Source organism: Coenobita brevimanus, chromosome 24 (assembly GCF_032717465.1).
Source record: "Coenobita brevimanus isolate Jiangsu-jjx chromosome 24, ASM3271746v2, whole genome shotgun sequence".
Classification (NCBI taxonomy): domain Eukaryota; kingdom Metazoa; phylum Arthropoda; class Malacostraca; order Decapoda; family Coenobitidae; genus Coenobita; species Coenobita brevimanus.
In genome coordinates this window covers 2,635,638-2,661,575 of record NC_136977.1, presented here as the reverse complement: position 1 = coordinate 2,661,575, position 25,938 = coordinate 2,635,638, and the positions used below count along the sequence as shown (strand labels likewise).

The 25,938-nt window shown below is 41.3% G+C and overlaps 1 protein-coding gene across 1 annotated transcript in view; it reads right to left on the bottom strand.

Moving 5' to 3' along the window:
* LOC145393412 (BCAS3 microtubule associated cell migration factor-like) overlaps window positions 1-25,938 on the bottom strand; it is a 60,531-nt gene that overhangs the window by 11,090 nt on the left and 23,503 nt on the right. The window contains exons 7-16 of the mRNA XM_080267506.1: window positions 22,911-23,042; window positions 22,005-22,256; window positions 21,341-21,480; window positions 20,512-20,726; window positions 19,064-19,149; window positions 14,570-14,767; window positions 13,513-13,686; window positions 13,030-13,249; window positions 11,913-12,062; window positions 5,697-5,780 (exon numbers count right to left, since the gene is read on the bottom strand). Of these exons, the coding sequence (XP_080123632.1) occupies window positions 5,697-5,780; window positions 11,913-12,062; window positions 13,030-13,249; window positions 13,513-13,686; window positions 14,570-14,767; window positions 19,064-19,149; window positions 20,512-20,726; window positions 21,341-21,480; window positions 22,005-22,256; window positions 22,911-23,042 (1,651 nt within the window). The remainder of the gene's footprint in view (window positions 1-5,696; window positions 5,781-11,912; window positions 12,063-13,029; window positions 13,250-13,512; window positions 13,687-14,569; window positions 14,768-19,063; window positions 19,150-20,511; window positions 20,727-21,340; window positions 21,481-22,004; window positions 22,257-22,910; window positions 23,043-25,938) is intronic.

Here is a 25,938-nt window from a genome sequence, read left to right as displayed (position 1 = left end):
GAGTGGAATGAGAGATTACAAATGTGTCAGCTCGAAATGCATGTATGTCTAGTTCAAGATTGAGAAAGTAAAAGTGGCAGAAAGTAAAAGTAGCGCATGCACCGTATGATGACAGGAGTGAGAGAGAGAAAGACAGGTTTTGGGATGAGCTGGATGTAGCAGTGGGAGAAGTGCCAAGGAGCAATAAAGTGATCGTAATGGGTGATATGACTGGAAGAGTAGGCACTGGTCCTGTGGATGACATAATGGGTTGTAATGGAGTATCCAGAGAAAATGATACAATAAAACCTCAATTTAACGGCATTCATTCTAATAGCAACCCCAAACTAACGGCACGACTCTCCCAAGGAATATTTATGCAAAAAAAATTTTTAAATTCCCCCCAAATGGGCAAATGTGGCAGGTGCCGCGTGCATCTCAATCGTCTGTTTGCAGTTTCCTGCGAACTCGGTATGTTTATGCTCACCCAGTCTTCCTCCCACCTAGACTGACCCCAAAGTGAAAAAAATTAGCATGTAAGGATAGAGTTAAGACTTAGCGTTATAGAGTTCATAACTTAGTGAACTTATTTACGTAGTGCCATCTATTCTACTCCAACCTGCTAACTAACTTACCTGGATTACTGTACAGTACTGTACTTTACTACAATACAACACCACACCTACCTGCTTTCTTTTGTTCTACATATAAAATTTTTTTATTAATTTTGTATGTCTGCACATGTTTATATGCTTAAAAATGTGTTAAAATGTGTTAGCATGAGTTCCGGGGATATCAATAGGTGTGAGGCCCAATCTAACGGAATTTCATTTTTTTCGGCATGCTCAGGGCCCCCTAACATGCTGTTAAATCAAGGTTTTACTATAATTGGAAGCGATTGAAGCATGTGCATCAGGAAAGGAGGTCGTGCATTTGTAACTCATATTTCAAACACAAAGATGCACATAAACATACATGGAATAGAGGGCATGAGGATCGTGTCGAAAGGAGCCTGATTAATTATGTGCTCGCAGAGAGGTCGATGTTAGGAATGGTTGCTGATACGAGGGCCATGAGAGAACGATGTGGAGGTCTGTCAGATCATATGATTGCGGTAAGCAAGATGAAGCTGAGAGGAGTGTGGTGGATCAGGAGAGAGAGGAGCAGTCAGGGAGAAAGACTGGAAGTTGAGAAGTTGAGGATCAAAGAAATGGCAGATGATTACAGGACCACAGTAGGAGAGGAGTTGGAATCAGTGACTTGGAATGAAATGGATCTGGACAGCCTGTGGAATGCATATAGGGACTACTTAGTTAGGAATGCTAAAGCGGTGTGTGGTGTGGCAAGATTAACAACAAAGATGAAAGGTATGGCATGGTGGGGTGAAGAGGCTGAGAGCAGCAAAGGAAAAAGAAGTGGCTAGAGTGGTTACAGGGCAGGGGTTCCACTGAAATAAGAACAGAATATAAGCAAGAAGCATGTAAAAAGACTAGTTAAGAGGAAAAAGCAGGAGATAAATGATGATCTAGGAAGAAAAATGAATGCAAATTACTCTGAAAATAGGAAGTTATTCTGGAAAGTGACGTGGAAATGTACAAGTGACAAAGGAATGAAATGCGAAAGTGTGAAGGATGGAAGTGGTTGATTATTAACCCATGGGGATGAAGTAAGGACCAGATGGAACGAATATTTTGAAAGTCTGATGAATGGGAATAAAGAGAGCAGAGCAGCCGTAAACATGACTGGTTTTGGGGGTGTGCAGAAGAGGAATGCAGTGCCAAGAAACGTAACACTTGCAGAGGTGTAGAATGCTGTGAAGCAGCTGAAAAATGGGAAAGCATCAGGGGTTGATGAGGTATATGTAAAGATGATTATATGTAGTGGTGAGAGTGGAATGACATGCATGTTGGAGATTTAAGAAGGCTTGCATGAGTGAAACTGTGCCAACTGAGTGGAAAAAGGCTCTAATTGTACCCCTGTACAAAAAGAAAGGTGAGCCTCATCATCCAATCCTACACTGCCCCATCAGGAGCGTAGGAGCCCGGGGCTAGGCAGATGGTCTCGACATTTAAAATGAGAGTGACCAGCCTCATTCATCCCTGAGTGGCATTACATAAGCAATCAACCCCAACCACCCCTTGGATATAAACTTCACCACCTCAATCTGACTGGAGCGCAATAATTACCCACTAAACCAACAGGTGCCAAAATTTGGTTATATGGTTACCACCCAGCGTAGTAAATGATTTCCTGGTGTACAGGAAACCATTTGGCTTGTCACTCAGTGTAGAGTCACCCACAGGCAGAAGGAAAAGGAAAGAATGAAGGAAAGAAAGACAGAAGAGGGAGTGTAAAGTCACCCATAGGCAGAAGGACGAGGAAAGAATGAAGGAAAGAAAGACAGAAGAGGATGGAAGGAAAGAAGGATGGAAGAGAGGAAAGGGCAGACACCTGAGAGCAGCACTACATCGAATGAGTGGATGGTGAGTGCCCCCACCTACCACAATGTAGCGAAGGTATATAGAAGTATTATAGAGAAAGTAAGAGAGATATAAGAAGTCCTAGTGAATGATGAACAGGGTGGCTTTACAAGAGGCAGAGGATGTGTGGATCAAATATCTGCAGTGAGACAGTGGAAAGACTTGTGAGAAGGACTATAAGGTGTTCATGATATTTATGGATCTGGAAAAAGCATACAAGAAAGCAAACAGAGAAGAACTGTGGAAGGTTTTGCACACGCATGGTGTAGATGATATGCAGCTAGGTGCCGTCAAGAGTTTTTATGATGGTCGTGACGAATGAGTAAGGGTAAATAGGCATCTAAGTGAATGGTTCACGATCAGTGTGGGCATGTGACAAGGTTGTGTGATGTCCCCATGGTTGTTCAATATATACATGGAGGGAGTGATGAGAGAAGTAAAAACAAGAGTAATGGAGAGAGGGATGGCTTTGGTAATGGATGGTGATGGACGGAATATCTCAAATTTGTTGTATGCTGATGATGCAGTGCTATTTGCAAATACCGAACAAGAACCTGGTAGACTAGTGCAGAGTTCCGGTGAAGTCTGTGAATGTCGTGCCATGAGAGTAAATGTAGAAAAGAGTAAAGTGATGGTAATCAAGAGAGAAGGTGACTCCCACTGTGATGTACTAGTGAATGAATGAAGAGAGACTGGAATTGGTTAGAGAGTTCAAATACCTGCGTACAGTGATAGAAGAGAGAGGAAAATGGACAAAAGAAGTGGAAAGTAGAGTGACACAAGGAAGGAAAGTTGCTGGTGTGATGAATGCCTTGATTAGAAACACAGGCTTGAGTGTTGCAGCTGCACAAGGCTTACATGAAGGCGTGTTAGTGACAACTTTAACATAGGGGTGTGAGACTATGGTGTGGCATGAAAATGAAAAGTCAAGAGTGAGAACAGTGAAGATGGGACTGCCGAGGAATGTATGTGGAGTACAAAGAGTGGATAGGATACGAAATAATGTGATTCATGAAAGATGCAGAGTGAGGAATTCTGTAGACACCAGAATCGAAGAGAGTGTACTGAGATGGTATGGTCATGCAGAGAGAATGGATAATAATACAGTGGTGAAAAAGGTATAAGTGAATATGAAGGAGAGAGGAGGCAAGGTAGGCCAAGGAGAAGGTGGAAGGATATAGTGGATGTGTGTGTGAGGAAGAGAGGTATGGAAGTCAGTGAGGCTAGGGGACTGACAAGATACTGAGCTGGTTGGATGAATGTTGTGTGAAGAAGTGCATGATCAGGGATTTGGCACCCCGTTTTAACATGTCAGTGTTTGGATTAACTCTTTTGGATACATTTATGTGGAGCTACAGAATATGATGAAAGTTTTTGGCTTATCAGATAGAGCCAGGATTCCGGGGGCTTGAATGATGAGTGAATGGAAACGTGGCCCATTGGACTGGCAAACTTGGGCTGTCTGGATGTTGCTACTCCTCACCCTGCCCTAGGGTGGGAAAGGAGGTCTGGATGATGATGATGATGATAATAGTACACTACACAAATACACAACATTTTCTTTTTTATTACTATGTTACAAAATTAGTATGCATTAGTATCCATGTGTTCAAGGACTGAGATTCATTTTTACACTGCTATAGGCCTATTCCACGGAAAGTACGACATGCAAATAAGCTCTGTCAAGAAAATGAGTAATGAGTAAAACCCATGGCACAGACCTGACAGCTCATTCCCTAAGGTCCAGCAGTCCTCCTCCATGCCACATACCTTCCTCTCACCACTTCAAGACTAATACCCATCACCTGCATTGACCAACTGATGGGTGTCTCGTGTATGACTAGCGTATAGGCATCATACAGGTGTTTTTATGATTTGTTCATATGACTTGTAGAAGATCAGTGAAGTTCAATTTAATGAAATTCAGATTATGAAAATGTTCCCTGCCTCAGCCTATGATTAAACTTGCATCCTTGTAGAAACAGACCATTTATCTAGTCACTTGATCACCAGCTGCTACAGCCATGAAATGTTGTACTATCATCCTCTTCTTCACATAAAGTTATGGTAAGGAAGATTACAAGTAAAACTATTCACTATCCAGTGATGCATGAGGCCCTAATGTTTTCTGAACAGTTAACCAAGCATTTTGAAGTGCATTAGCATTTCCAGAGGAGTCAATTCAGCACTTCTATCTTCTTTTGTACATATTCCTGTCCTAAGTGTTCCATAAGCCAATAATCCTCTTAGCAATAAACAGGAGGCCTCCATGGGAGCTGCACAGGTATAGTCTGGCTAGGTCTCTAGGGATTATGGTCCACCTCTCAGAACAGGTATGACTCAACCTAACCCCATCTTTAGGTGGGAAAAAGATGCAGATGGAGATGGCAATAATGATGATGATGGTAAGATGATGATGATGTAAAATTATGGACAGTCATCATCCCATTCCATTACGCCCACCAAGTTTTTAATAAAACTAGGTACAGGGTATTCGTGGTCTACAATGATGAATCAAAAGAATGTACAGCCATTCATTAGTATGGATACACATTTACCTGTGCTGTCTACTGTACTGTAGTGCACACTGCTGGTGAATGTGGACCCTGGCACACTGATCATCAATGCACCAGGCACTAAGTGAAATAATTCCACATCCCACCAGCAGTGGACACTACCATAAATAATTTGAGCATATGTGTGTCCCAACTAATGAATATGGCTGTACTTGTGCATTACACTGTTCCCAGATCTACAGGATTGCAATTTTTCCTCATATAATGGACTTAGAAAAGAGGGAGTCTGCTTATATCAAACATAAGTTTCCATTAAACTAGGTCTCCCATAAATTAACGCAAACAGTTTTTCTTTATCCACTATGAACATCAAAATTGTATAAGTACTGCACTGCAGATGCCTATAATCAATACAATGTAGCCTAACTCAAAACAATGTTTAGATATTGTAGAAGTATGGTAAAGACTCATCCACATTAAGCAACAGCATGGTAAGTGAAACACACACAAACAGATCATTAAACAGACATGCATGCATTATATTAAACACAGATACTGTATCAGGTACTTAATACCTGTACTTACAAATATTATTCAGTTAAAATTAATCCACTAAAACCTCTTAATGGATCACAGACAATAATTAATCCACAATGCACAAAACTCTTAATGAATAGAGGAATTATTATATTGCCACACAGCACTCTAGCATTGGACGTACCAAGCAGGATGGTACCTAACAGCTGCGGACCGAGGCTCTGTAGTGAGCACTGCGGACGATTTAATGGGGGGCGACTCTTGCGGCCTAGTAAGGTCAAGAAATCATAGCTTATATGCAAGAAACCAAAAATCTTACTGTGTCTGTCAATACTAAAGTAACTGAATATGCTTTTGTATACTGTTTCATAATTACATAAACAACATTACATACTCCAAAAATTTTTCACCAGCTAAGAACCATAACCTTCTGGGCTTAGGAGGATCTTCAACAATTAATTTTGCAATTTACACCTAAATACCGTATTCTCCTGCAGGTTTATTCAAGTGTTTTTCATTAATGACACTGATTACATACATTACAGAGAAGAAAATATTGCTGTGCTGTAAACGAAGCTAAATGGTAAGGAAGTGATGCTAAGGAGCCTCCTTGACCAATGAGAATACATCTCTAAATACTGTGGAGTACTGTACTGTAATACATACTAAAATCTGATCGACAAGTTATTATATTATCACAAACTGAAAATAGATGAACCATACAAACATACGGTAGCTAATAAGAGGAGGCATTAAGGAAAGCTGTACCTAACCTATCCAGACTAAAAGATTATCCTAATCTGAATATAATCATATGGTAATAGCTTCATTGAATGGATATTTTGTACAATCAGATTGTGGAGTCAACAATATAACATTCACATACAGGTCTTAGAACGACCAGGACATGTGTCCAGTTGGTTCTAGGAAACCTGAGGAGTTCTGATCAAATTTAACATATTTCTATACTGATAGATTCATTATGGATGTGGAGGGGACTGAAGATACCAACTTATCATAACTTTTCTTACTGTGCCATACTCTTTTGATTTAATTATCATCACTACATGAATCACCCAAAGGGGTGAATAGAGCCAAGACACAAGAAGAGGCATGTACATGTATGTATGTATATATATACAGTGTGTACTGTACCCTAGCTGTCAGCCTGCACACAAATGACATCAACAGGAAGCTCTACTTTACATGATCAAGCCACAATGGAAAATGCACATATAAAGGAAGCTATCAACAGACTGCCTATATCCTTCATACCAACCACCTCCCTGATAGAGTCACACCTTCTCCTAACAGTCAACTTTACTTGGCTGTGGTAATTTTCATTGTACTGTATTTATAAAATGGCAATGTGTCACACCGTATATTCATACTGATTCATAAATTTCACACTGGCCCTTAATGTGTCTCTGATGGTGGCTAACAAGGGTGCAGCTCTATGGACAATCTGGCTGGCACAGGATACAGTAAAACTGAGCAGAGTGACATATATCATACATATACAGTAATCCCTCTACTATCCGACGAAATAGAGCCAAAGGCATGTCCGGAAAGTGGTCCCGTCCGGATAGTGGGCCCCAGCCTCCTGGACTTGTATTTAAGGACCCTAATCCAGCTTAACTTTGAAAGTCACCTAAATAACTCCCTACCGGACATGCATAGCACCTATATAAACCTATTTAACCATCATCCACTCACTTGATGTAGTGCTGCCTACTTCCTTAGCTTTTAACATTCTTTTTCTGTGCCTGCCCTTCTCTTCCTATTTCTCCTATCTTTCCTGTCACTTCTTATTCCTTTTTTTTTCCTTTACAGGTGGCTTTACATTGAGTGACAAGCCAAATGGTTTCCTGTAAGCCAAGAAACCATTTACAACGCTGGGTGGTAACCATATAACCAAACCATACGTGCTCCCTACATGTCAACAAGTGGGTTGGTGAGGGTTGGTGCCCCTCCCTGTAAAACAACTAACTCAGCGTCAAATGGCCACCCTTTACGGGATTATGGTGTCTGGCAATAGATAGACAGATGACTCTATTCACACCAATAATGGACATAAAGCATGAAATAAATGAAAAGGAACCAAAGAATGAGGAATCAAAAGTGACTGTACCTCAGCCAGGGTACTTACAGCACGTCTGTGGCCACCTTCTTAAGGCTTTGGCAGTGGTGAAAATGATCTTGAAGCACGTACAGTAATCCAGTGTTATGCTGCACTTACAGTAATTCTTTGCACTGTGAGTTATAATTGTTTAACACTGCACATTCTGCTAGTTGCACCATGCCAGTTTCAACTGCCAGTTTGCACTCCACAGTTAATCTTTTGGACTGTAAATTCTAATTTCTTAACACTGCACAACACTGTAAACTCCCGTGTCGTCTAGTGGCAAGGTATTGCAGTTTATTCACTGTTTATTCACAAAAAATGAGCACGTGTGGCATCCTTTGCGATAAGCATCTACTTGCAATCGAAGTTAGGCAGTAACTGTTGGTGAGAGGGGAGCAGGGTTGCCAGATCGCAACTTGGCCACATTACCAAACTCCTCAATTTTCATTACCAAATTTAACTTTTCATTACCAAATTCGTAAAGCTAGCATTTATTCTTCATTAATTATATATTCAAGTGGAAATACATGTAATCACTCTCCTTATAATTAAGAGCATGTTGATTATTTTCACACTATGTAGGCTTGCAGATTAATCAGAGAGAGCAAACAATCCACCATCTCCATCCTGTGTATCCTCATACATGTGAAAAGCCCGTTTGGTAATGCATTATTCTGATTCATTACCAAACGAATTTTTCATTACCAAATTGGCCCACATTTGGTAATGAAAAATACCAAATGGCAACCCTGACAGGGGAGGGGGGAGGAAGGAAGGGGTGAAGGGGCCGTGGTGTAAACATTTGTTCGGCACCATGCAGCAATTTCAAATTACGTCTGGGAAAAAAATTTGGATTTGGGGGGGATTTTTTTTCTTTCTTTGGCCATTTTTGGGTTCCGAAGGTCCAGGCCTACAATGTCTGATAAGTGGGGTGTCCGGAAAGTGGGTGTTCGGATAGTACGGGGATTACTGTATTCACTCACCATGCAAGTCTGATATTTCATCTCTACCTCACAGATTATGCAGTGTATATAACTTGAACATCTCTGAGGTAACTCATTTTTCAAATTAAAAATATGCAATTCCTACCCTGATCATTTTCTACAAACTTCTATGCACTTTATTCTCTCTCTCTCTCTCTCTCTCTCTCTGTAACCCAAGCAGGTAATGGTAAAATAATATGTCAAAAATTCTACTTTACTGAGTTCCCTATTTTCTTTCCAGACTCACTTGCATTCCAACAACTAAAAGATACTGCGAAAGACTGTTTTCCTTATGTATGAATTTATACAAAGACCAAACTCACAACTGTCTGAACACCAAAAATGTCTCTAATCACTGGTACTACAATTTTCAATATTCCATTTCAAGAAATACCAATCACCCAGGCACTGGTCTTTAGTCACTGAGATGCAACTGGAAGTGTTAGGATCACAATAAAATTTCCCAAGCTCAAACAAAGTACATGAAACTGTTTTTCCCCCACCATCACCAACAACTCAAGATACACTGTACCATCATTCTTTCCTCACACTCTCTAAACATGTTAATAAAGCTGATACTGTCCTGATGCTGCAAATTACTTTCAGAATGGCCTTTCCTCAAATTCAACAACTCTTTTTGTTTGCATAACTCTCTTAAACTGTAACACCATTTGCAATGAGTGACAGTATATACTGTCTATTATACCTGCATCATTCTACTAGACAAAGTTATTAAAGATTTCTCACCCCAAAACATGATGTCATAAAATCAACAATGCACAATTCTGAGGCAACACTGGATAAACTTACCACTACATGACAAAGTCTTCACATATTTAACATCTGTTGGGACTACAACAGTATAAGATGCATGAAATTTGAGAATATATGAGGGGACAGGTTGTTGTTTTGGACCAATACTCAACTGGACATAAACCCAGAGAACTGCTAGAAACCACTCACTTTAGTTGGGCACTCTCAAAGGTCATTTGTTGAGACTGCTGCAAACTAACATGTGTTGTGACAATAAGGTGTATGAGGTACGTGGTTTGTGGTGTAAGGGCTGTATTACAGTCAGGGTACTGTGGACTGTTTATGAGTAGAATTGTTTTGGTACTTAAGCAGGGAAGGGTGATGAGTACATCACTGTCAGGTTACATCCACTTGTACATCTCTAAGAGAGGCTAAGTCTGTGGAATTAAAGCCTGGTGGGAGTTAGCCCTTATGTTACCATTCAATGTGGGATGCGTCCTACCGCGTGCAAGTACTTGGGGGGCGGGCCTCGGTGACCAAGGCCACACACTGAGAGACTCCCCCTGTCACCGTGCTATTCCTGTGTACTCAATTGTTCATGAACAATTTATCCTCACACCCTTATTTATGCTTTGATAATCATAATTTTTTTTCACCATAATCCAGAATAAATGTCCTTGCTTATGGTGCGTAAAAAAGATCAGCTGAATGCCAATTATCATTTTGTTTTTGAAGGTTCCAGCATGCTTGCATGCATCAGCCTTGGTCACTTAATGGCAGCTCTCCATGCAGCTTGATCTATGGCAGCCTTCCTGTTCAGTCTCTTAACCCTGACGTCACACTTAATGACCTCGTCCCACATCTTTTTTGGTCTACCCCTCACAACCCCACCCCCAATATTAATGCTTCTCACTTTCTGCACCCAATTATCATCCCCCATCCTCTCCACATGCCCAGACCACCTCAATCTACCTCTCCTCATCACAATACCAATACACTCCAGTCCCATCCTACCTCTCAACTCTTCCATCATAAACCCAGCCCCCCCAGGCCTTACAGCCAGGGACTCACTGCACATCCACCTAATTATTGTCATTTCTGTACAGCTGAGCCTGCGAATATCCTCTTCCTTTACAGCCCAGGTCTCACTACCATATAGTATTACACTCCTAACACATGCTGCATACAAAGATCCCTTAGCACATACAGAGAGCCCTCTCAATGTCAGGAGAGGCAACAGCTTACTGAACTTCTTCCAATCACTTCTCATCCTAGCCACGCAGCTAGCTCCAGCCCCACCTCCAGCCCATAATAGGTCTCCCAAATAACATACCTCTTCCTCACACTCAAGAGAGTCATCAAGGAGTTCAATCCTTTCACACCTGACAATCTCCACCTGCTCTCCCTGACATGCTGCACACATAAAATCAGCATTATCTCGACTTAATTTTTTTTATTTTATATTTTTTGTTTTTTGTTTTTTCACATAAAAATATAATTTTTATGGGAAATGTTACTGAGAAAAAGTTACACGGAATTTATTTAGCTACATTTTGGTGTATAAAGAATTACTGTAGGTCAATTAGGGCCGATTTTACGGAATGCAAAAGGAAATTATCTTACGCTCAAGCAAGGCTCATAAGCACACTGACTGGGGCAGTGGGGCGACGCTGGATGTGCAGTGGGTTGAAAGCGGCGGAGGGATACACAGGGATGCAAGTAGAGCTTTGTTCTCACCCAGAAATCGTTCCATAACCAAAAAAACAGGGGCCATTTCATTCGACACAACCAACGTTGAATGGTAACAAGCGGTTGAAACGTGCAGATTCAGCCTGAGTCAAATGGTAACGAGAGCATGAAATTTGCACCGCACCCATAAACACCAAAAGATTAATGAAGAATGCTGTTATGCTGGAGATTATGGATGGCTGTGGTGGCTATGTACTTAGGTACAGTATGCTTATTAAGGGAGGAGTAAGAGAAAGGATGATGATGCGGCATTCAGTGTAGTGGTGGGAGATTGCTCTCTCTCTCTCTCTCTCTCTCTCTCTCTCTCTCTTTTGTGGAAGGGTGGTACCATGTAAGCTGCAAGGGTAGACTGGAACCTACGCCAAAGTGATGAACTTTAAATACACTATGTAGGTATAGGTATGTACGGTATATATTGCAGCAGATGGCTTATTTGAGATGGACAAGCAACCCTACTATGCAAGTTAAAGCCAAGTTTTATAGGTTCTCACGATCAGAAGATCTGTATGGCTACAGAGCATCATTTTTTGTCACTCAAGAGGCGACCATCCCTCACCTAAAGCTTCTAGCAAGGGTTGGATGTGGAAGACTTTTAGCCTGTAAGGTTAGAAGTGCATGTGGAAACGTATTGCACTGGCTACTTTTTGAGGGTGAGAGTTTGTATACCGGTACGTAACTGATAAACCTGAATGGGATGTAAAATTGTGAGAACGTATGAATGGACATACTATTGCACCTTATTAAAGTCTGCCTCCAAAATAACACACAGAAAGCATGGTTTCTGACTTACCGGTATCGCTGCAATGTGTCGGGTGGTGAGCATCCATCATAGCATCAGCTAGGTCATGTCGTAACTGTGTCATCATGGTCTCCGGGTCAAAGCTGTCAGAGTCGCCACTATTCCTCTCCAGTAGTCTTGGAGACTGGTCATGGCTCCCCGCTGATCACCATGACAATTACAGTCAGTATCATGCTTGAAATATGTATTATCAACACCCTACCACTACTCCCAATTAATAATAGGGTGCAAAGATCCACTAACATGAAAACAAAAAGCATACAGGTAGAACTGATAAGAATGTCATGCAATGTGGGTTACATTAACATCATTATCATCACTCTATCCCTATTTCCCATCCATCCATCATCCAATCCTAGGTTGCCCCATGAGGAACGTAGAAGCCCGGGGCTAGGCAGTTGGTCCTGACATTTAAGATGAGAGTGACCAGCCTCACTCATCCCTGAATGGCATTACATGAGCAATCAACCCCAATCATCCCTTGGATATAAACCTTCATCGGTTCAATCCAACTGGAGCGCAATAATTACCCACTAAACCACCAGGCGCCAAAATTTGGTTATATGGTTACCACCTAGCGTAGTAAATGGTTTCCTGGTGTACAGGAAACTATCTGGCTTGTCACTCAGTGTAGAGTCACCCACAGGCAGAAGGGAGAGGAAAGAATGAAGGAATGAAAGACAGAAGAGGGAGTGTAAAGTCACCCGTAGGCAGAAGGAAGAGAAAAGAATGAAGGAAAAAAAGACAGAAGAAGATGGAAGGAAACAAGGATTGAGGAGAGGACAGGACAGACACCCGACAGCAGCACTACATTGAGTAAGTGGATGGTGGGTGCCCCCACCTACCTACCCACTCCTGTGAATACCCCTGCCCCTCCAATCCCTGGCATGCTGACCTGGGATATGCAACGTAATGTTCAGAGGGCGAGGAAGAGAAGGCATTGGTGTAGTGATCACAGGAAAAGTCAGAGGGGTTCTACCTTCATCACTTACTTCGAATCTCATGGGTCAAAACTGGGAGCTCATTCACATCTTTGCATTCTCAGTTCAACTAATACAGTCCAAACTCTTTTTGCCATTATATATCTTATGACATATAGAGTACTTACTGAGAGAGCCGGCCTCTATGAGTACACTGGCCCCTCCCATCCCTGGCATATTGACTGGGGATGAGCGAGGTGGATGGTCGAGGGGTGAGGCAGATATGGCGGTGGTGTCATAATGGGTCCCTCCACCACTGCCATAACTCACTCCCGGGAACGTCTTGAATGTAAACTGGGGTCCCATCCACAACCGCCGGTGGGGGCCAGCATGAGTGTGGATCTCAACCTGTCAATGAATAGTAATATTGATGGATATAAATGAAACATGAGGGGTGAAGATGGAAGTAAAAAACTGATGACTTACGAATTAAAAATTTATTGCTCTCTCCCCTCTACGTTTTATACAGACAGAGACAAACAGACATCAAACAAATGACCAGACAACTAACAGATGCACTTAGTGCAAACAAATACGCACGGAGGGACACACACATGCACACACAGAAAAAAAGCAGTATAAAAAAAGTCTCCTAAAAAATGGATTCCAACCTGAGCCATCCATCGTTCCTCAGGGTCATCATGATCAAGGGAGTGGGCAGGTGAGAGTGAGCGAGGTCGGGTGGGTGAGAGAGGGGCCAGCAGGGGAGACGTCATGTCTAGTGGGGGTCGCAGCTCTCCACTCGTAGATTCTCGTACCAATGCCCACTGAGCGCTGGCATGAACCTTCGATAAAGAAATGTATTTTTATTTATACGGATCATGATTAACTAAAGACATACTTTTTTTTGTACTTTCTTTCTCAATTAAAAAGAACTGTTTATCTTAACTTTCATTATTTTTGTTCATATAAATGATGCCAACTTTCTCCTCACTGAATATATTACTGTGTATAATCAACCAATTTGGTCTGCATAATAATATATACAGCAAAATGTAACCACACTAAACAAAATTTAACAGCTATGCAAATCTAAACTTCATTTTCTTGTACCTGTGATGTAAGCATCTTTATACACCACATATCAACATCACATGTTGGGAGAGTGGCAACTGTACTAATGTCACCCTTTCCTGATGCTAAAATTATTTTTTAGAAACTCCCATTCAAATTAAACAAGGACAATATAAGTTACACTAGGCATATACAAGAAATTCCTATCAAAGAAGCTCCGTCATCACTGTGAAAGACTTCTATCAACTGATATACCAGAACATCATGGTAATTTACATAGTTTCACAAAGAAAATGTTTCTACATAACCTCCTTTTCCCAACCAAACAATGTATTCTTGTACAGCATAGGTTAACCCCTTCAACACAATAACACACTTTTTATGTGAATCAAGTTATCGCAAAACAGTTTTATTCAACTATGGGACAACCCTTTGATATGAGGTTAATAAACACTATTGTATACTGCATGTTCTGTTTTTTTTCCCTTTAATGCAATTAAGATGGAACCAAAGTGCTCTCTAATGTGATTCAAATTATCTGGAGGAGAAAAAAAAAAAAATCAAGGGTTACAATAGTTTTTAATTAAAAAGTAACATACAATTGTGTCCATGATGAGTTAGTAGTGGCTGCCTCTTAAATCAGCTATGCTATACCTGGAGCTGGATGGGAGAGTCCTCGGTAATTTTTTCCTGAGGTACAGTGGGAGCCGGAATGGGGTCCAAGTGGTACTCCAACAGATTCCCATGGTAGGCCATCACAAACAGTGAGTCCATAGTACGTCGCTGCTTATCCCTGGCCACTGTTGGTGATCCAGCCACCCACCCACGGGCACTCCCAAATACACTTGCTACCTGTGAGATAGGGGAAACACAAGAAGAATAAGGATGGCAGGGCAAGGGAAAGGAGGAAGAGGAGGAGGAAAATGAAGCTAGGAAGAGAACAGTGAGGAAGAAAATGCAGATGGGAGAATACCCAGAAGGAAAATGGAGATGAGAAGAGAACAGTCTGGAGGAAAATGAAATGAGACAAGAAAGATGAGGAGAAACAAAGGAGGAGAAAAGGGATATGGAGGAGAGAAGGGAAGGGAAGGGAAGGGCATAAGGAGAGGAAAGACAGATGAGAAGGGATATAAGGAGGAGGAACATAACTATGAAGAGGGACAGAGATGGAGGGGAGGTGACAGAAAGAATGAGAGAACTGTACTCTACATGGCGCTGCAGATTTCCTAACACCTTTTCCTTAGAAGTTTACTTTGCATATTACATCTTAACAATCTCTTGTATGTTACCAATATCATCTTAATATCGACACAGTTTGCTTCAGTAACATGCACAAAGATACTGAGGTGTAATGTGCAGAATTAACAATCAAGTTAGAGGTGTTACAAAATACTTGGTCTTAACAATCAAGTTAGAGGTGTTACAAAATACTTGGTCAAGACAGACATCATCATCATCACCATCATCCGTACCTCCTTTCCCACCCAAGGGCAGGGTGAGAAGTAGCAATGTCCAGACAGCCCAAAATTGCCCAATCCAATGGGCCACGCTTCCATTCACTCATCATTCAAGCCCCCGGACTCCTGGCTCTATCAGATACGCCAAAAACATTCACCACGTTCTGTAGCTTCACATATCGTATCCGACAGAGTCAATCCAGACGCTGCCATGTTAAAAAGGGGTGCCAAAAATCCCTGATCATAGACATCTCCTCACAAAATTCATCCAGCCAGCTCAATCTCCTGTCAGTTCCCTAGCCTCACCGACTTCCAAACCTCTCTTCCTCACACATTCATCCACCATATATCTCCACCTTCTCCTTGGCCTACCTCGCCTCCTCCCTCCTTCGAATTCGCTCAGATATACCTTCTTCACCACTCTATTGTTATCCATTCTCTCCACATGACCATACTATCTCAGTACCCTCTCTTCAATTCTGGTGTCCACCGACTTCCTCACTCCGCATCTTTCACGAATCACATTATTTCATATCCTATCCACCCTCTGTACTCCACATACATTCCTCAGCAGTCCCATCTCCACTGGTCTTACTCTTGACTTTTCATTTTCATGTCACACCATAGTCTCACATCCATATGTTAAAGTTGGCACTAACTCTCCTTCATGTAAGCCTCGTGCAGCTGCAACACTCAAGCCTCTGTTTCTTATCAAGGCCTTCACTGCACCAGCTACTTTTCTTCCTTGTGTCACTCTACTTTCAACTTCGTTTGCACATTTTCCTCTCTTTTTTATCACTGTACCCAGGTATTTCAACTCTCACCAATTCCAGTCTCTCTCCATTCACTGTTACATTGCACTGGGAGTCACCTTCTCTCTCAATAACCATCACTTTACTCTTTTCTACATTTACTCTCAAGGAATGACGCTTATAGAAATCAGCAAAACTCTGCACTAGCCTACCAAGTTCTTGTCTGGTACTTGCAAGCAGTACTGCATCATCAGCATACAACAAAGTTGAGATATTCCATCCATCATCATTCATTACCAATGCCATCCCTCTCTCCATTACTCGTGTTTTTACTTCTCTCATCACCCCATTCATATATACATTGAACAACCATGGGGACATCACACAATCTTGTTGCATGCCCACACTGATTGTGAACCATTCACTTAGATGCCCATTTACCATTACTCATGCCTCACTACCATCATAAAAACTCTTGATGGCACCTAGCAGCTTACCATACTCACTGTACAGTACATGTGCTGCAAAACCTTCCACACTCCTTCTCTGTCTACTTTGTTGTATGTTTTTTCCAGACCCATAAATGCCACATACACTTTACAGTCCTTCTCACAAGCTTTCTCTACTATCTGGCTCACTGCAAATATTTGATCCACACATCTTCTGCCACTCCTAAAGTAAAGCCACTCTGTTCATCACTCACTAGGATTTCTGATATCTCTTACTTTCTCTATAACAATTCTTCCATATACCTTCCCCACAACACTCGATAAACTTTGCCACAATTATTCTTGAACTCACTTTGCTCACCTTTGTTTTTGTACACGGGTACAATCACAGCCTTTTTCCACTCTGCTGGCACAGTTTCACTCATCCATGCCTTCTTACATAACTCCAACAAGCATTTCATTCTGCTCTCTCCACTACACTTATTCATCACTGCATACACCTCATGAACCCCAGCTGCTTTCCCATTTTTCAGCCACTTAACAGCATTCTTCCCTCTGCGAGTGTCACATTTCCTGGCATTGCATTCCTTCTCTGTTCACCCCCAAAACCAATCATGTCAAAAGTCGCTTTGCTCTCTCCATTCCCATTCACCAGACTTTCAAAATATTCTTTCTGCCTAGTCCTTACTACATCCCCATGGGTTAACAATCTACCACTAACATCCTTCACACTTTAACATTTCTTTCTGCTGTCACTTCTACATCTCCACATCTCTTTCCTGAATAACTTCCTATTATCACAGTAATTTGCATTAATTTTTCTTCCTAGATCATCGTTTACTTCCTTCTTTTTCCTCTTCACTAGTCTCTTTACGTGTTTCTTGTTCTCAATGTATTCAGTTCTTATTTCAACTGAACCACTGTCCTGTAACCACTCTAGCCACTTCTTCTTTTCCTCCACTGATCTCTTAACCTTTTCATACCACCATGCCATAATTTTTGTCTTTGTTGTTACTCCTGCCACAGCACACAACGCTTTAGCATTCATCTGACATTTCTTTGATCCTCAGTTTCTCAACTTTCAGTCTTTCTCCTTGACTACTCCTCTCTCTCCTGGTCCACCTCACTCCTCTCAACTTCATCTTGCATACCACAATCAGATGTTCTGACAGACCTCCACATCATCCTTTCATGGCTCTTGTATTAGCAACCATTCCCTGCATCGACCTCTCTGCGAGCACAAAATCAATCAGGCTCCTTTCAACACGATCCTTGTTCCCTCTATACCACGTACATTTATTAGCATCTTTGTGTTTGAAATAAAATACAAATGCACAACCTCCTTTCCTGACACATAGCCTTCAATTGCTTCCCATTATCATTTTCTCCTGTTACCCCATTACAATCCATTATGTCATCATCAGGCCCAGTGCCTAATCTTCCATTCATATCGCCCATTACGATCACTTTATAGCTCCTGGGCATTCTCCCACTGATTCATCCAGCTCATCCCAAAACCTGTCCTTCTCTCACTCCTGTTATCACACAGTGCATACACTACAATCACTGCAACTTTCACCTCCTCAAACATGAACCTGACATACATACATCTCGAGCTGAAACATTTGTAATCTCTCATTCCACTCTGCCACACTTCAGTCATCAACAAAGCAACTCCTTCCTTGCATTTTCCTCACCCAATCATACTCAATCTTACCCATTTCACACCCTCCCACTCCTCCACTTCACATCCTTTCATCTTTGTTTCACACAAAGTCATCATGGCATATCTCACACCCTTGAACACATTCACCACTTCCACCCTCTTGCTCTCCTCATTCACACCTCTCACATTCCACATGACCATGTAAATCTGCCCATATGGCTGGGGCCCTGGGCAGGTACTGCACCCGCCAAGGCTCTCTGAAATGTTTGCCATGATTAAGTGATATTAGATAGGGGAATCTGCGGGACACTTAACCCGGCCAAAAACCCCGGTTATATGGTTACCACACAGCATAGTAAATGGTTTCCTGGGCACAGGAAACCATTTGGCTTGTCACTCAGTGCAGAGACCATAAGGCTGCTTGTTTACTTTCAAAGGGTCCTAAACATGTTTTGACAATTTTGTGCCCTTTCATATGCAAACTGCATCTCTGAGAAACTGAATTTCCAATACCATACTGTCACTCTTGCTTCACTGGAATTCTAAACTTCTAGTCATTCATTGCCAATAAGAAGAATCTGGCAAGTATCTTTTATCTCTTTGCATATGACGATCTGTCGCTAGCTCTCTAGGTAGATTATTATGACTCCTGTAGTCTACCTATCAGCTTTGCATTAGCAGCACTCTCCGTTAAACCAACTTTGCAATAAATGTTTACAACAAAAGTAGCTTCACACTCCTACTCCCCAAAGGGTAATAAAGTGAGGGGACTGGCATTTCATTTTTTCAAAGGCTTTACACAGATAAATAAGCCCCATCCTCACCTTAATAACATCGTCTGTGTTTGGTGAGCGTGGAGTCTTACTTGATGGGGGACTTCGGCTGGGGGATGGACCTGTGCCCATCGTCCCTACACCACACAACCAGAAATTATTAGTACTCAAAGCTCAATTTCTAGCTAAATTATGTCAAGATATTTTGTGATATAAAAGTATATTGTTCATTTCTTACTGATTCTAAGTTAGATACTGCCTACAATACTTGATTATTCCCTTCAAGTATTTTTTTCCTATGCTAAAAAACTAGTCTGGCATCAGCCAAAACAGTAATACCAATGAAGACATTATGGATAATGGGATTGTGTGAGACTGTTTACAATCCCCTTAGCTATAACAAGATCTCCTAGGACTTAACTAATGATCAACAAAGCATTTGTGGGCAATATTCATGATAAATAGGGTCAGTTACAATGGGTAGGCAATTACATCGACAGATGCTATGCTGAGAAAGAAAAAAGCAACCAATGACCTTAATGATTTTGACATTATGATGTAAAGGAAATCAAGCCATTTACAGCATAAAAAGTAATGGGAATCACATTTAATGGTAATAGGACACCTGTTGGTCTAATGGCAGAGCTTTTGGCACAGGATAATGGTTGTGCCTTATGATCAACAGATGGTGTCCTCTAGAGGAGACTGGAGGTTCTTGAATCGTGTAAAATACTGCGAGGGGCATAGGTCAATCTCCTACCACTGAATATCAAGACTACAGCATCCAATTCTTGGGTCCCTATGTCCCATACAGGGTACTAAATGAAAAATTTTTAAAAGAGACAAGTTAACTGTCAAGCTTTGGTATTTAACTCATTTATAGTTTAAACAGTCTACTTATTTAGTGATCTCAATACACAGGTTGGCCATGTAACCATACTAACGCTTCATGTTTACCACATGTTATTAGGGATAGTTATACACAACCCCACTTATGATGGGTAAGAAATTGTGTGTTTACATGACAGTAACTAGGCACTCTCATTATTTCATTCTCATCACTTCAATATCTAACTCTTTAACTTATCACTTGCAACCTAATTTGTATACTGAAATTTTTGGTTCATAATTATATCACTAGGTACTCTCCATCTTAAATGTCAGGACCAACTTGCCTAGCCCCAGGTGCCTACACTCCTCATGGGGCAACATAGGATTGGATGATGGGTGGATGGATGGTACAGTACATATCACAATGGAACTGTTTACTACTACTTTATTGCCCTATCTTAGATGTCTACAAAATTAAAGTATTAAGTGAACAAATTTACAGAATTCCGTAAAACTGCTTGATATAATTCAACACATAACTGCAAACCCTCCTGAATAATTTCCATCATACACTTTTCCAACTTTGTCATAAATGTACAAAAATATACCAACATAGTAATAATTTTGTATTCACAACAAAAATCTAGCAGCTGCATTTACTGACTTACCAATAAGGTTTTGGAGAAGGGGCTGTCTTAGTTGTACTAAAGGCCTCACTATTGTGGGTGTTGGGTAGGGCGGGTAGCGAGGGTTGGGGTATGCCAGGTTTGGGCTCACTTCAAAGGCAAATTTCGAAGAACTGGGTGAGGCAGAAAGCACTGGAGAGTTGCGACCAGAAGATGGAGTGTCATCTAGTCCAGCACTACGGTGGAAGCGACTCAATCTGTTCAGGAACATGAATGAATCTATGAGTACTGAAAGTTTCTGGCATAAAATAATCAGGGGTCCTATTCATATATATATATTTTTTTCCTAAAACTGTGCAGTAGACTGTTTGTTTATACTTTATCTTCACTCACACAGCCACAAAACACTTTACAACCAAAGTAATGAATGACAGGTAAATTACTACAAACCACAATTATCCATCTATCCATCATCCAATCCTACGTTGCCCCATGAGAAGCATCGGAGCCCGGGGCTAGGCAAGTTGGTCCTGACATTTAAGATGAAAGTGACCAGCCTCACTCATCCCTGAGTGGCACTACGTGAACAATATACCCCAACCATCCCTTGGATATAAACCTTCACCGGTTCAATCTGATTAGAGCGCCAAAATTACCCACTAAACCAACATGCGCCAAAATTTGGTTATATGGTTACCACTCAGGAGAGTAAATGGATTCCTGGTGTACAGGAAACCATTTGGCTTGTCACTCAGTGTAGAGGCACCCACAGGCAGAATGAAGAGGAAATTCATGATAATATTCCAATGCTACAGACATTTTTTATAAAATCTGTCTATGATCCTTATTAAATACAACAACAGCTGCTCACCTATTAACAACACAAGGGGAGGTATGTGTGCGGACACCGATGTTGCCTCCATATGGAGTAATGGGAAACACATGGGTAGTTCCTCGGTGTGTGGACACAGCCACCCAGCGGGAGTCCAGTGAAAACGATATGTCAGTCACCTGTAGTTGCACAACACACGCACAATATATATATGTATATGTATATATATATATTGGTACATTCAGATTTTGGCAAAATAAATTAAACACTCTATTCCCACCAATAATATAGGCACTGATATAAAAGAAATCCTACCTTTGCAAGAAAAATATTTATAAAACAATACTTTGTACAGTTTGAGAGTTTGGATGAATGAAGTATGTACAGAGATGCATATGACATGGGCTGTACCTGACTTTAAACTCAGAGTCAAAGGAATTTCACTACCCTCCAGTTCTATGTAAAAAAAAAAAAAAAAAAAAAAAAAATGTACATGACTTGTGTAAGGAAGCAAAGATTTTAAAGACTTCAATGATATCTGAATGAATGTGTGTACCATTCCATCATACCAGCTACTTGATAGTTCTACTTTTGGCTTCTCTTTCCTTGTTTCTGGATTCTGCATCTCCTCTCCTCTCAGGTGAGAATTCAGGACAATTACAAGGATGATGAGGATGATTATGACCTAGAACATATGTCGTACCTTAGCAGTAGTATCACCACGATGAAGGGTGTACAGATGGTGAACAGCAGACTGTGTTGATGAGAGAGGGTGAGGCTGAATGCGGAAGAGGTGGAAATTGTGTCCCTGCTTGTCTGCTGTCAGCAGCAGCATGCCAGAGGGGTCAAAGGCCAGCGCCACAACAGGAGCACCCTGATGACTGCAGAAGTGCGCTACAACACCTGCCCCACTAGAACTGCTGCTACACAGGCTCAGTTCTCCACCCTCTACCGACTGTCAAAGAAAAAATTTTAAAACATATGTAGCAGATTACTTGTACAGGTACAGTTGGAGAAAAATATTCATCTAATATTTTACCTATTTTATTAACATTTTCCTCTGCAGGCAAATACTCCTATGCTGAGCGATACTTCGTTACCTTCCCTTCCCACACATAACAAATATGATGCATCAGAGAGGAAAATGATAAGACATCCCAGAACACATTTAACAGACAGTGAAACATTAGGTAAAACTTTGTCTTACAGTAAATGATGAAAAAAAATATTAAATTACATGCCTAAACTTGAAAAGACTTTGAGCTTTATGAAAGCTCTACTGCTGCGTAACATCGTAAAATGAAAATTATCAGGCATGAAGAACCAACTGGTTTTGGGATGATGATCCTGTCTACCGTTTAACCTTACATCAGAGCTCTTTCTCTAAAACCCCTACAGTTCCACAGCTACCCATAAAGCAAGTTTTCTCCAATTTACAGAATGAATTATTGTAAGGAAAAATAGTTATCAATATATTTCAGAACACAACCCTGTCTAATAAAGCCTGTAAATGAATCTTGAGAACAGCAATACACTTACTGCACCTACACTGCTTCTGAGAAGAGCAATGTACCTAAGTGTCTGTGATGATATGATAATGATGCTGTACCTGAGTATCAATGATAGTGATGATGCCCGGAGTGGGGAGGTTTACTGGTGGAGCCTGCTGCGTGGAGGCCGTCCCTCCCCCTCGCTGACCCATTAGGTTTGAGGTCACACTCTCACTCAGCTCCTTCAGACCCTGCAGTGAAAAGACATATGGTTATTAAACATGCCACATCCTCATATCCAAGACTTCTCACATGTAGCACTCTCATATGGTTAACATCAAAGTGTTAGCTAATAAAACCTCTCTAGCTTCATTAATAAACCACAAATACTATCTCAGCATCAATTGAAGCACGTTGTTGGTAAATCTGCATCTATTATTTCACACCAAATAATAAATAATAAATCTTTCTGCCTATGGGTGACTCTACACTGAGTGACAAGCCAAATGGTTTCCTGTACACCAGGAAACCATTTACTATGGTGGGTGGTAACCACATAACCAAATTATGGCACCTGGTGGTTTAGTGAGTGATTGCAGTGCTCAAATCGGATTGAGACAGTGCAGGTTTATATCCAAGTGGTGGTTGGGGTTTATTGCTCACGTAATGCCACTAAGGGATGAGCGAGGCTGGTCACTCTCATCTTAAATGTCTGGACCAACTTGCTTAGCCATGGGCTCCTATGCTCCTCATTGGATGATGGAAGGATGGATGGAAGCGACTATAGGATATGTGTCAGGAGAGGAGTTTATGCATTTGTAACTCGTATTCAAACACAAAGATGCACATAAATATGCATGGTACAGAGGGAACGGGGATTGCCTTGAAAGAAGCCTGACTGATTACGTGCTCGTAGAGAGGTCAATGATGGGAATGGTTGCTGATACAAGGGTTGTGAGAGGACAATATGGAGGTCTGTCAGATCATATGATTGTGGTATGCAAGATCAAGCTGAGAGGAGTGAGGTGGATCAGGAAGGCGAGGAACAGTCAGGGGGAAAGACTGAAAGCTGAGAAACTGAGGATCAATGAAATGGCAGATGATTACAGGACCAAAGTAGAGGACGAGTTAGAATAAGTGAATTGGAATGAAATGGATCTGGACAGCCTGTGGAATGCATATAGGGACTGCTTAGTTAGGAATGTTAAAGCAGTGTGTGGTGTGGCATGAGTAACAACAAAGAAGAAAGGTACCATACGGCATGGTGGGATGAGGAAGTTAAGAGAGCGGTGGAGTAAAAGAGGAAGAAGTGACTAAAGAGGTTACAGGACAGAGGTTCAGTTGAAATAAGAACTGAATATACTGAGAGCAAGAAACACGTAAAGAGACTAGTGAAGAGGAAAAAGGAGGTAAATGATGATCTAGGAAGAAAAATGAATGATAACTACTCTGAAAATAAAAAGTTATTCTGGAAAGAGGTGCAGAAATGTAGAAGTGAAAGTGGAAAGAAATGTTAAAGTGTGAAGGATGTTAGTGGTAGATTGTTAACCCATGGGGATGAAGTAAGGACCAGATGGAAAGAATATTTTTAAAGCCTGATGAATGGGAATACAGAAAGCAGAGTGGCTGTAAACATGATTGGTTTTGGGGGTGCGCAGAGAAGGAATGTAGTGCCAGGAGATGTGACACAACCGGACCCAGGTTCAAATCCCCACTGGGGCAGGGAACAGTTTAAGGATTTGAATTTCATTAAAATCAGACTTTACTGATCTACCAGACGACCCGCCGACATGTTGTAAAAATACCCCTGCTAATACCAGTACACCAGCCCTGTATGAGACAGCCCTAGCATGTATTCAATATGGACGGTGGGTGTTACCGCTGAAGTGACGACATGTAGAGGTGTATGATATGCAAGAGGACTACTAGGCCTTGGAAGCAGGCTGTGAAGCCTATGCCCAGAGTTGAAAAAAAAAAAAAAAAAAGGAATAGTGCTGTGATGTGGCCGAAAAATGGGAAAGCAGCTGGGGTTGATGAGGTGTATGCAGAGATGCTTAGGTGTAGTGGAGAGAGTGGAATGAAGTGCTTGTTGGAGATATGTAAGAAGGCATGGATGAGTGAAACTGTGCCTGCTGATAGGAAAAAGGCTGTGATCGTACCCCTGTACAAAAATAAAGGTGAATGAAGTGAGTGCAAGGATTATCGTGGCATAAGCTTATTGTGTGTGGTAGGAATGGTATATGGAAGAATTATTACACAGAAAGTAAGGCAGCCATCAGAAGCACTAGTGAGTGATGAACAGGGTAGCTTTAGGAGTGGCAAAGGATGTGTGGATCAAATATTTGCAGTGAGACAGATAGCAGGGAAGGTTTGTGAGAAGGACCATAAGGTGTTTATGGCATTCATGGATCTGGAAAAAATATACGACAAAGTGAACAAAGAGGGATTGTGGAAAGTTTTGAGCATGTACGGTGTAGATGGTAAGCCGCTAGGTGCCATCAAGAGTTTTTATGATGGTAGTGAGGCATGTGTAAGTGTTAATGGACATCTAAGTTCACAATCACTGTGGGCGTAAAACAAGGTTGTGTGATGTCCACATGTTTGTTCAATATATATATGGATGGGGTGATGAGAGAAGTAAAAACACGAGTAATGGAGAGAGGGATGGCATTGGTAATGAATAGTGATGGATGGAATATCTCAAATTTGTTGTATGCTGATGATGCAGTACTGCTTGCAAATACCAGATGAGAACTTGGTAGGCTAGTGCGGAGTTTTGCTGATGTCTGTGAGTGTCATGCTTTGAAAGTAAATGAAGAAAAGAGTAAAGTGATGGTTACTGAGAGAGAAGGTGACTCCCAATGCAATGTTAAAGTGAATGGAGAGAGACTGGAATTGGTGAGAGAATTCAAGTACCTGAGTATAGTGATAGAAAAGAGGAAAATGTGCAAAAGACGCTGAAAGTAGAGTGACACAAGGAAGAAGGGTAGCTGATGCAATGAAGGCCTTGATAAGAAACAGAGACTTGAGTGTTGCAGCTGCACGAGGCTTATATGGGTGTTAGTGCCAACTTTAACATGTGGATGTGAGACTATGGTGTGACATGGAAATGAAAAGTCAAGAGTAAGAGCAGTGGAGATGGGACTG